The sequence below is a fragment of the Sorghum bicolor genome, chromosome 9 (assembly GCF_000003195.3).
Source record: "Sorghum bicolor cultivar BTx623 chromosome 9, Sorghum_bicolor_NCBIv3, whole genome shotgun sequence".
In the NCBI taxonomy this organism is placed as follows: domain Eukaryota; kingdom Viridiplantae; phylum Streptophyta; class Magnoliopsida; order Poales; family Poaceae; genus Sorghum; species Sorghum bicolor.
The window spans coordinates 50,217,007-50,228,272 of NC_012878.2; the positions used below are offsets into that span (position 1 = coordinate 50,217,007).

At 41.1% G+C, this 11,266-nt stretch overlaps 2 protein-coding genes across 2 annotated transcripts; one reads left to right on the top strand and one right to left on the bottom strand.

Moving 5' to 3' along the window:
* Positions 298–2,038, top strand: LOC8058481 (peroxidase 2). Its single transcript, XM_002439794.2, has 4 exons — positions 298–725; positions 837–1,031; positions 1,193–1,355; positions 1,465–2,038. Exons 1-4 carry the CDS (start codon positions 456–458, stop codon positions 1,815–1,817), a joined length of 981 nt encoding a protein of 326 aa, XP_002439839.1. The 5' UTR covers positions 298–455; the 3' UTR covers positions 1,818–2,038.
* Positions 4,646–11,018, bottom strand: LOC8077140 (CSC1-like protein At4g02900). The gene is made up of 12 exons (XM_002441085.2): positions 10,373–11,018; positions 9,306–9,689; positions 8,941–9,090; positions 8,338–8,473; positions 8,068–8,169; positions 7,684–7,803; positions 7,486–7,566; positions 6,960–7,300; positions 6,079–6,324; positions 5,640–5,964; positions 5,223–5,456; positions 4,646–5,093 (listed from the first exon to the last, which is right to left on the bottom strand). The coding sequence occupies exons 2-12, from the start codon at positions 9,617–9,619 to the stop codon at positions 4,836–4,838; spliced, it is 2,307 nt and encodes a 768-aa protein (XP_002441130.1). The 5' UTR covers positions 9,620–9,689; positions 10,373–11,018; the 3' UTR covers positions 4,646–4,835.

The following is an 11,266-nucleotide window of genomic DNA, read 5'->3' on the forward strand; positions in this document are numbered from 1 at the left end:
GCCTGCTTGGTCACTAGCTCGTGCTCGTCACGACCGCTTCTGCTCGGCCCGCAATCATATGTGTGTACATCATCGCCTCATCGGTCAACACGACAACACCGTAACAATAATATATTTAGATTTAGATGCAACCGTGCGCAGCGACATCGCTGCCGGTACTAACTACTACTCAAATTGACATGCTCCGGCACATGGAAAATGTCAAACGCATGCACTCCAAAAGACAATCCTCCGATCGACTCCAGCGAAACAGTCCGCTTGCCCATCTCGCTAGCTCTCGAGACTATAAAAGCTGCCGCATCCACCCATCCCTCTCGCATCCGGCTCTCTTCTCTCTGCAACTGCAAGCAAGCATCATCGGCACTATAGACGCTGCTGTCTGCACTGTTAGTAGTAGTAGTAGCCATCAACTAGCTTCGATCTCCTGCACTGCAGGTGTAGCAACTCAGACCTCCATGGCGGCCGCTTCCTCTCGCGTCTCGTCTCTCGGGTTGCTGCTAGCCGCGCACTGCGCACTCTTGCTCGCTTTGGCTGGAGCTGCTCACGCTCACAGTTACGCTCCTAGCGGCGGCGGCGGCGGCGTGGCGCTGAGCTCCGCGTTCTACGACGAGTCGTGCCCCAGCGCCTACGACGTCGTCCGGCGCGTCATCCAGGACGCGCGCGTCTCGGACCCGCGCCTCCCGGCAAGCCTCATCCGCCTCCACTTCCACGACTGCTTCGTCAATGTGAGTGCCAACGCTTGCTTCTGCCCGTGGATGAGATGTACGCGGCGCTACGCGGGCAGCTCAGCGCGTTCGTTGCATCATCTGACATGAATGAACGTCCAAATGTTTCAGGGTTGCGACGGCTCACTCCTGCTGGACGACGATCTCCCGGCGATCCAGTCCGAGAAACACGCGCCCGGCAACGACAAATCCGCGCGTGGCTTCGAGGTTGTCGATGACATCAAGAGCGCGCTGGAGAAAGCGTGCCCTGGCGTCGTCTCCTGCGCCGACATCCTCGCCCTGGCAGCCGAGATCTCCGTCGAACTCGTAAGAACCCCATATACCTAGCAAGGTTTCTACCATTGAACAACTACAGTTTCGTACTAGATAGCTGATAGCTCTAGCTTCCCAATCTTGCTCCACACGTTCATTTTTCCATCTCAACCGAGAACTGACGGAATCATGAACTACGTGCTTGCTGCTTGCAGGCTGGTGGGCCGCGATGGAGGGTGTTGCTCGGCCGGCGAGACGGCACGACGACTAACATTGAGGGCGCCAACAACCTACCGAGCCCTTTCGACCCCCTGAACAAGCTCCAGGAGAAGTTCAGAAACTTCAACCTCGACGACACTGACCTCGTCGCCCTCCAAGGTAATCTACTTACCGATGTAGCAACACAAACAGTTCAAACTGAGGAAGCTCAAGACAGCGCGTGCCTTGTCACAAATCTCAACATATATATTTGCTATTTCTAATTCAGGAGCGCACACATTTGGTAAAGTACAGTGCCAGTTCACGCAGCAGAATTGCACGGCCGGCCAGTCCGGCGGCTCACTGGAGAACCTGGACCAGGTCACGCCCAAGGTGTTCGACAATAAGTATTACAGCAACCTCTTAGAGGGCCGCGCTCAACTCCGGTCCGACCAAGTTATGCTATCGGACCCTTCCGCGGTGGTGACCACTGCTCCCATTGTTCATCGGTTCGCAGGCAACCAACAGGATTTTTTCAGAAACTTCGCAGCATCAATGATCAAGATGGGAAACATTAGCCCACTAACAGGAAAGGATGGGGAGATAAGGAACAACTGCCGAAGGGTTAACAAACGCTACTAACTCTGAATACATTGATTCAATTTGATTGATTCCATTTTCTCTTAACCAAATTGAGAGGCTTTATTTGTGTAAATGATTCTTCTGTTTCCATTTCACAATCTTTGTAACCATAAGGTGTTTATCTTATATTTTTCTACTTTCTGTAAAGCAAATGTAAAAGCGTTATCACGTTGGTCGTATGTCCATTTCATGAACATTGAATTCATAAAATTCTTTTTTTACCAAACTGGCCCATCGCTCCAGCACGCATATAATTGTAACTTATGTAAATATTAAAAGTTTTATGAGTTAATTTAGTGTGATTACTTTTCCTCTCTCTATTCATTTTCTATCACAATGCCTATTTAGATACTTATAATCTCTATTTGGTTGTGATAATTTATCAATTACTCTATTAGTGACCAAATCTTTAAAACTATCAAGATAATTTTTAGAAATTATTATTTTTTCTAAAGTATCTCGTGAGGATTAACGTGAAAGTTCTATGAGAGCCGGCAGTTAGTAATGTTAAGATACATGTTGCCATACTTAATTCAAACATAAGTTCAAGTTATATGGGCTCTTATTACATCTTTTTTTATAACACCCGATGAATCTATATTTTGGTTTTCAATTTTGATCTTATTTGTTTTTATTATCTTTTTATCCACTTGAAACTTTTTTTTTTGAAAGAACAGGAGGGGCTTGCGCCCCTACTTTGAATTTATTAAAAAAACGAGTCCAAACACATAGAAGATAACAAAGAAGGAAAGAAAAAAAGAGAGAAGAGAGAAAGGGGAGAATTGAGGTTTCTACGAAACAAAAAAACGAAACTTTAATGGTTATTGTATGTTTTACTCAAATTTTTTATTTTATATTTTACTAATTCATTTGTATTTTTTAAAAAAGGTTCTAACTCCTAGACTAAGCTCTTAGTTACCACAATAGAATATCGTAGTTTCTATATATCTGCCAGAAGATTTCTTGTGCTGTTATCTACCAATTTTCTATGGTTTAGATCTTCACAACAGCGAAAGAGTTCCAACCCCATGTCAAGTCCATCCTAAAGGCTCCATCGATCCCCTTCGCTCCCTTCCCTCGCCGCCATCGCCACAATAGCAACCAAGATGGTGCGGTCCCTCGTTTAGTCGTTCTCACACTTGCCTCCAATGAACGCAACTGCTTGGCGCCAGGGTTTTCTTTTTCGGCGAAATTTCGCCGAAATTTCCGAAATTTCATATTTTTCGGTGAGGTCCGAAAATTCTTTTATATTTGTCAAATTTTTTGGTTAAATTCATGTTTCGCTTCAAAATTACTCCAAACAACAATAAAAGGACCCATCATATCTTCTAGTCTTATCTAAGCCCTAAATTTCTTCAAAATTATTTAATTTTTTCACTCACATATATTCCGTGACACTAGCATATGCAGCTCGCCCACCGTCAGCCCGCTGCTACTACCGCAATGATATATTGTGTTATTTCATTGATATTATATAAATTTGTGATGAGTGATAGATTAGAAAGTTTTTCTAGTAAAATGATGCCAAATTTTTTAAAAAATAAATTTGAATTTATTTAAATTTCATCCAAATTTCTTAAAATTTCTTATTTAGGCCTTGTTTAGTTCCCCAAAAATTTTGTAAAATTTTTCAGATTCCCCGTCACATCGAATCTTTAGATGTATGCATGAAGTATTAAATATAGATAAAAATAAAAACTAATTGCACAGTTTGGTCGAAATTGACGAGATAAATTTTTTGAGCCTAGTTAGTCCATGATTGGACAATATTTGTCAAATACAAACGAAATTGCTACAGTGCTCATTTTGTCAAAAATTTTGGAACTAAACAAGGCCTTATCGGCAGCTCCGAACAAGGACAAGGCCTCGCCGCCGCCGTCAAAGCTGGCCAAGTCTGGCGGTGTCAAGCAGAAGAAGAAGGTGACAATGTGACATTGTCTCTTCTGTTTGGTGGCGGCTGCTTGGTTTTTGCAGCCTCGTTGGGTTCTCATGGTGGACGCGTTTCTGTTGGTTTTTACAGAAGTGGAGCAAGGGAAATGTTTCATCACGAAGGGGGCAATGGTCTAAGGAAGCCAACACAATGGTCAGTCTAACTAAAGTCACAAAAAAATGGTCAGTCTAACTAGAAGCTTGCATGTTTTTTTTTGGTTTTTTTAAGAACGGGCACGAGCTTGTACGGTTGCACCTATCAATCCTGCTTCATGAGATGATTGAGAAAGGTATTGCTCCCAATGACATCGCCGACAGTTGTTTGATTGATTGTCTCTGTAAAGAGGAAAAAAGTCTTTGGTTGCAGTTAGCTGTTTGAAACGATGCCTGGAAGGTAGTCTCTCTAAATCTGCAGTATCGAGTAAATTACGAAGTCTCATCGCTGGTTGTAACCGGTAAGATAGCTTCATTAATTGCAAGCGTGTGTGTATGTACGAGGAATTGATCATTTGTTTTTTTGTAAGAAAGGATATTATCGAGGTATTGAAATGTACAAAGTGTATTATATTGGAAATAATTCATATTTGTCTAAACATACACAAGTTTCAGTTTTTTTAACTTTGCACGGGACCCGCAGTATAATCTATTACAGAATTACTAATCCTTTCGTCGGCTTTTGTTTCTGCCTTTTGCACCGTTTCTTTAAGGAATATAGGAGTATTAAATTTACAAAGAAACAAAAATTAAATGTAAATTTGTTTTTCTGATTAATTGGATCCAACAAAAATGACGTATTCTGATGGCCAAGGTCATGTTTGCTCAAGTTTAGAAAGTATCCGAATATTCCAAGAATATTTTCAGTGTTATTCCAGCATCAGAATTGTTTAGCTAAAGTCAGGGGAAGAGTTACGTCAACTTTGGATGAAGTTCCGGTTCTTAATTGCTCAAATTGTCCTGATATACTAATGAAATTGACAAATTGTAGATTATATATAATACAGCCTGCCTCTTTTTGTATTTCCATTTTCTCCAAACATTTACAAGATTACTGGGCCAAAAAATTATATTTGCTCATGAAAGAATCAGGCTTTAGGTAGGAAGCATCCGACTGAATTCCCCTTCGTTGGTACCACCAGAACTGGAATTGAGTTTGCTTCCCCCTGGTGTGTTCATGCGAGACTGCCGCTTTGTCACAACGATGGGGTTCTTCTCTTCCTCGTCCATGGCCACAACCTTATATATATCATTTTTCTGGAAGACTGGATGCACATAAGCACCCTTTAGATACTCTCTCAAATTTAAAGTCGGATCACGCGCCAGTTCCAATGTGTCCTTTACCATAGCATCCTGCCAAATATATGGCAACTTATGTCAGAATGGGTCCCATTTTTCAAATGCTTCCCGTACTACTATAGCTTAAATTGATTTATTATGACACTATTCGGATATATTTGTGAGCTAATATTTTGGTCTTACCTGCAAGGGGAACTTCACAAACGCTGGCTCAAACCGGCCCTTGCAAACATGGTGGAACCAAATGGAGAGGACAGGAAGTGGGAGAAGGGCAACAGTGGACTTCTCTGCTTCCTGTGTACTCAGGAGTCCCAGTAGGAGGATTTGTGATACTATCAGTGCTATGATTAGTCGCATGTGCACATCAGGCCAGAATTGTGCACCACTTTCGTAGCGCTGACTATATACATTAATTATCTTGCAAAAAAGGGAAATTTATGTTAGGGACCCATGTAAGAGAAGATCGATAATAGAGCATGGTACTTTGGAGTATCAAATCAAAATATTGGCAAAGTTGTAATCAAAAGTCGGTATTCTCTACGGGATGTGAATAAGATTCCAACAAACATAATGGTGATTTAAACTGAAACATAGTTGTACCTGGTGTCTGAAAACAAGATATGCAAGGCTGAAAAACACTATGATGAAGGGAAGAAGCATTGGTGTGACAACTGCATATACAAGCCCAAGCAGAAAATACAGCTGTAATCGTGGTTCTGAGTTGTAAAAATCCAGGCTTCCAGGATCCATGGCCTGCTCGCGGTCATGCTCTGTTCTGACCAAGAAAGCATTCTTTATATGGAATATGACTAATGGCTTCAACCGAAGAACTTCAGCAGCTATACCAGACCAGCCATCAACCATTATGTATGTCATGAAAAATGTTGCCTTCATAGGAATGGACTCTCCAATAACCTCTGGAATTCTTGAGGTGACACAAGTGAAAATGACATATAATTAGATAATGCATTTGTTAGGTAAATAGCAAATTGGACCAAAACTATCATAATGCAAGAAATGATTTTTTAATTCAGCGTACTTATTAGCGGACTGATGGATGAAGTTGTCTAGTTGTTGGAATGCTGTTCCAGTTATTACACTCCCCAAGAACACATTTACGAAAAGGAAAATGTAGTACTTCATTGCTGTTCTCCTGTCCAATCCAGAGAGCGACGTGTGTCCTTCAATCTTGCTCATGGCCATTAGAATTGTTGGGAGAAGTATAAGAAAGATTTTCAATACGATTCCTGGCAAGAAGCCTTGGATAACTGCCTGAAGGGAATTTCTGCATGACATTGCACGATAGAATTTAGATCCATTAGACAACAATTATCTTGCAAACAATTTACCATACAAAAAGGTGTCGGATTTTATGTATTATGCATTTCAAGGAAAATCTTGGTAACTGCAACCAGTAATGCACTTTTGTAAATCGACAAACAATATTTTCTTCAAGCGAACATAATTGCATCATTCAATAATTCAAGATACCATATTTGCAACTAAAGGTAGAATGTGATTATAACTTAATAATTTATTAATACTAATAAGGTTAGGTCCAATCTGCTTCCTAGAAGTGGTAGCCAAAGCTAACTATGTAGAAGCAAAAGCTACCCAAACAAGCATTGAGTCAAATGATTTAGCAAAAAATCACAAAATCTGCATAAGAGGCTCTGCTAAAGCTCAAAAGCTCTTTAAACTGATGCCTAATAATAAATTTCAAACTTTGACCATCTTATTTTAAAATATGCCCACTGTTGTGGCAAAAACAGGACACCATATTGATGAGTCGCTGGAAGTCAGTGTGACAATAGTTAAGTTGCAAGATGGTAGGATTAACTGAAACCTACTTGTAAAATAGCATGCCAAAAATGCATGTTCATGATACTAAACTGTAAACTAACAAATACTAACACTCACCTTTCTATTATAGGTTTCAAGAAAGGAAGCACCTTCTCGAGATCATCTACGTTTGCCAAGGATTGGACAATAGCAATTGGAATCATGAAGAAAAAGGTCAGAAAGAAGAAGGCAACAGCTACAGTAAGCCTCCTAACCGAGAGCTCAACAAAAGGGATTGCAAGATTAGCCCAGAAAACATCACGAGGTTCTGGAGCCCAGTCAGTTAACCACACAGTCGGGTTACTTGTCTGCTGTGTTTGAGCACAAACCGCAGCCCCCCACTGTGTTTTGAAAGACACAAATGCTGCTGGCATGATATAGTTTGGATCAGTGATCACCTTTTGCCTCTCCTCGTCCTCCTGCGATGCATGTGAAAATGTTGTATAAATGGTATCAAGTAAATTGGTTATAGAATTGAAGGAAGCAACGAGTACTATAAGTGGTATCAAGTAAATTGGTTGTAGAATTGAAGGACGCAAGGAGGGTTCCTGACAGTCTGACGATAGTATCAACTGATGAAGAGGTGATTGTTGCTTTAGTATACCTGTTTACATAAATTCTCAATTTCTTTTTGGTAGTATTCTATAGCATCCACTCTTTGTCCCCAAAGACCCCACAGTCCTGTCTGTAAGAAATTTACTGAGTCATACCACTTGCAATCTTTTATGAATCCATTGAAATAGCATTTTAGATGACAAAAGTCGTTCAGTGCAAGAGAATGTCTGAAATAGAGAAGTTGTACCTTTATTTTTGGCCTTTTTGCAGGGTTTTTAGCATGCTTGTTTTCGTAGTAGATTAACCAGTTTTGCAGGCCCTTTTTCGTCTCAACCAAGCCAGAAAGGTGATTTGCATTGTATACAATCTGTTGACCAGATTTATAAAGTTACTTGGAAGCAAAATTTGAACTTGAATGGACATGTGATCTCTTTTTCAGAAAAGAACAAGACGGGAAAAGAAGCAACTTTTTCTACATGAGTTGAAGAGTTAAGTACAATCAAAGAAAAAAAATGAAATATAAACAATTATTTATTTATTTATTTATTTATTTATTTTCTAATTGCCTGATCATATAAATCATCATGACAGTAGTACAGTACAGTATACATAATCAAATGAAAGTTAGAACCTGGTGACTAAGGTAATGATCACGGTGATTCACAGCAAAGAAATGCTCAACGTGCTCACTAACTGATTCATCTGGGTCTGGAGGTACATTTCGCACAAGAACCTAAATAAATAGGAAAAGGGTTAGGACTTAGGAATGGCAATTAGGAAACTTTACAGTTCAACAAGTTTCCTAAAATACATAATGTTTTCATTGAATAGGACGCGGACTTAACAAATAAATATAGTAAAACTAACACGTTTACTGAAATTGTAAGGATAGAACATTTACTGTGTATTGATCAGGTCGACGATTTTGATTAGCAAGGAAGCGCAATCTCATCGTTGTCACAACCTTATACTCGTGATACAACACAAAGAACGTCCAAAATGTAAACACATAGGACATTGCTATGTGTGCCCAAAACCTATGAAAATAGTTCAAGAATTCAGTAGATATATCTCTTTCCTCAAAAAGACAAAAAAATAGAAAATTTATCGGACTATGTGAAGTAATAGGAGAAATGAAAGATATGCCAATCCTCAACTACATAAATGCACAGATGCTTGTAAAAAAATTGAACATATCAGAAATGAAATGATTGTGTTTCTTTTGATCATAATCTTACAATTGCAGTCAATATTTTTTGTCTTCTAATTAAGACTCTATGCTAATCTCCAATAAGACTAAGAAAATGGATATTAGATATCGGCTAATAAGCCATGGCAGAAAAACACTACTGAATGGTTGATAAGCTCAAGCGAACAGGCTGGAAATGCAGTGTATCATGTAGCACAAAACTGTCTCGATAAAAAGGGGGGCACACTCAATTGTAGCAATGCAAGATGCACTAAACATCACATATCATAAGCAAGTAGTAGAATTAGATCACACCTTTTTGAACCTTTTCCTAGATTTGATATTGAAAGCTTGTCAATTTCGTCATAGCTTAGTCCCTTTTCATTTTCCAATGTTCCACTAGTCCAATTGACAGGAACTAGAACAGAAAATGCTAGCAGCGCAATTGGCACAAATATTTTCAAACTGCAAATGAAGAACATAATTCAGCATTAGAAAATATAATGTACTAATGCTATAAATATATTGATTTTACAGTGTATATATATGTTCCAACAAGTCAAATGATCATGTTCTAACATCAAGCTGGCAGTCTAACTAATTATTTTTTAACTTTAAAGAAATAAAACTAAAAACAATCGTGCAATGTTAAAATTGAGAAAGACGAATATCATGCTCACCCAAGAAGATAAATGCGGACATATACAGCAGAGTCAAGTCCCGCATGCTCAATAAGTTCAGGTTCTGGCATTTTCAGTGCTGCAGGCATCCAGTTTAGAAACCTGATATATGTTGACAAATCTGCATTCACAAACTTCGAGAAAGCAGTTCCCAATTGCCTTGGGCTGCTTCTTGTCCCTTTAAGGTACCATTTTGGAAAGTATACCCGATCGTTAATAGGCTGTATCCTGAGAACAGCAAATGCAAGAAGGAAACCCACTGCAGATAGTATGTTTAGTCCCGCAGAAACTCCAATGTCAGTGAGGGAACCCATATCTCTATTATGGGATTCACTCCTTAATAAGCATCATATAGTAGTATTAGCAAGCTGTTGAAGCAAAATGCTGCATATAAACAAACAAACAGTCAAGAGAAGTAGGACATTGACATTTGAAATAATAAATATGTCCGCTGGTTGGTCCATCAAATGAATCTAGGTAATAGATTTGGTAAATTCTTGTTAACACAACAATAGTTAGTGTCAAGCCCCTTGATCAATGCTCTGAAGATGATGATCCAAAATGGAAGAAGAATATATAAAAGGCACGGCAGAACCTAGGTGTCAATTGTCATACATATATAGAGGCCATAGAACCAGTGGCGCAACTAGTAAATTATCATGCCTAGCAAGGGCCAACATTTAAGCCCCTAAATCACCCACAGTGAGTCATGTTTTGACAGATGACAAAAGTAAATGATAAAACGAATGATATGAACAATATTTCAATTCCACGGTTTTTTGAACAACAACCATAACGCAAGTGAAAATCAAAATACCTAACTAATGACCCTTCGGTTTAACCTCACCTCTCGTATCTATATATGAGTTCACCGATGCTAGCTAGCATGTGAATGTCAACCTACACTACAAGTTGTTGGACACTTAACAAAAGTTAGGGGGATGCAATATGCAAATACAAAAAACTAAGGATGCAATCTAGGTCATCCTTATATCATACAATTCTACAACAATTGAATCGATTTGGGGCGTGTAATGGGGAAATGCCGTGGGGATTTTGCAACTAACCTGCTGGGTTGCTGCCTTGCCGGCGCCCGGCATGCCGCGTGATGCGGCCACTGCCGGCCTGCCGCGCTCCCGTTATCCCTCCTCCTGCTGCCTCTGTTGCCCCGTACGTCAAGCACGGGCACCGTGTGCTGTCCTGCCCCCACACAAGGACGACGGCGCCGCCTTCCGCTGCCCGCCTGCCGGCCCGATTCGTCCGCGCCACCGCCCGCGCGCCGGGTCCCTCGCTTTGGCCGTGCACTCACGCTAGCGCTAGGAGCACGCCGGCGCCGGCGCGCCTAGGTTTGCACGTGAGAGCCGAGAGAGGAGAGGCCAAGACGAGACACAGGTGTGACGGAGGGGCGGAGCCGCGGAGGGATCACGATCACCGCGCGCGTATCTACGCATGCAGTCAAGGCGAGAGGAGAGAGAAACCGTGGGCCGTCAGCCCGTGAATCCTTCGACCTGCGTCTCCGAATGCAGCAAGGTGATGGCCTCGATCGACAATCTCCCCTCCTCGCGTTCTCCGCACTAGCGATTGGCTGATCAAGTGGCCGTGGCGAAAGGTGGAGGCCAGAGGGACGGCGGTTACGAAGGCGAAGCACACACGAGAATTGGACAAATCGTAAGCCGGCGGTGCGTGCCGTCCCCGGCCAGCAAATTTAAAGATCCGTGATCAGTTCCGCATGATTCTGCGTATGTATATATATATATATATATGCAATATACATAAGAAGTACTGTATTATATACAGAGATGATGAGTCGGGTCCCACTTTCTTGTGTCCGGCAGACCACCGAAGTCATGCCGTTGGAGGCAAGTCGTCTGCACTTTCACGGCTCGTGAGCACCACACCTGCTGCCAAGTGTGTGGCTGTCTTTTTGACCAAATGTATCATGTATGTGAAGTATCTAATAA

What these genes read in the sequence shown, in the direction of transcription:
- LOC8077140 (XM_002441085.2), bottom strand. Translation starts at nt 9,619, where the DNA reads ATGGGTTCCCTCACTGACATTGGAGTTTCTGCGGGACTAAACATACTA. An exon ending in ATCATTACCTTAGTCACCAG is followed by an intron (nt 7,804 to 8,067) that starts GTTCTAACTTTC and finishes TCTGGTCAACAG; the next exon opens with ATTGTATACAATGCAAATCA. An exon ending in TTGAAACCTATAATAGAAAG is followed by an intron (nt 6,325 to 6,959) that starts GTGAGTGTTAGT and finishes AATGTCATGCAG; the next exon opens with AAATTCCCTTCAGGCAGTTA.
- LOC8058481 (XM_002439794.2), top strand. Translation starts at nt 456, where the DNA reads ATGGCGGCCGCTTCCTCTCGCGTCTCGTCTCTCGGGTTGCTGCTAGCC. An exon ending in TCCACGACTGCTTCGTCAAT is followed by an intron (nt 726 to 836) that starts GTGAGTGCCAAC and finishes CAAATGTTTCAG; the next exon opens with GGTTGCGACGGCTCACTCCT. An exon ending in CCGAGATCTCCGTCGAACTC is followed by an intron (nt 1,032 to 1,192) that starts GTAAGAACCCCA and finishes TGCTGCTTGCAG; the next exon opens with GCTGGTGGGCCGCGATGGAG.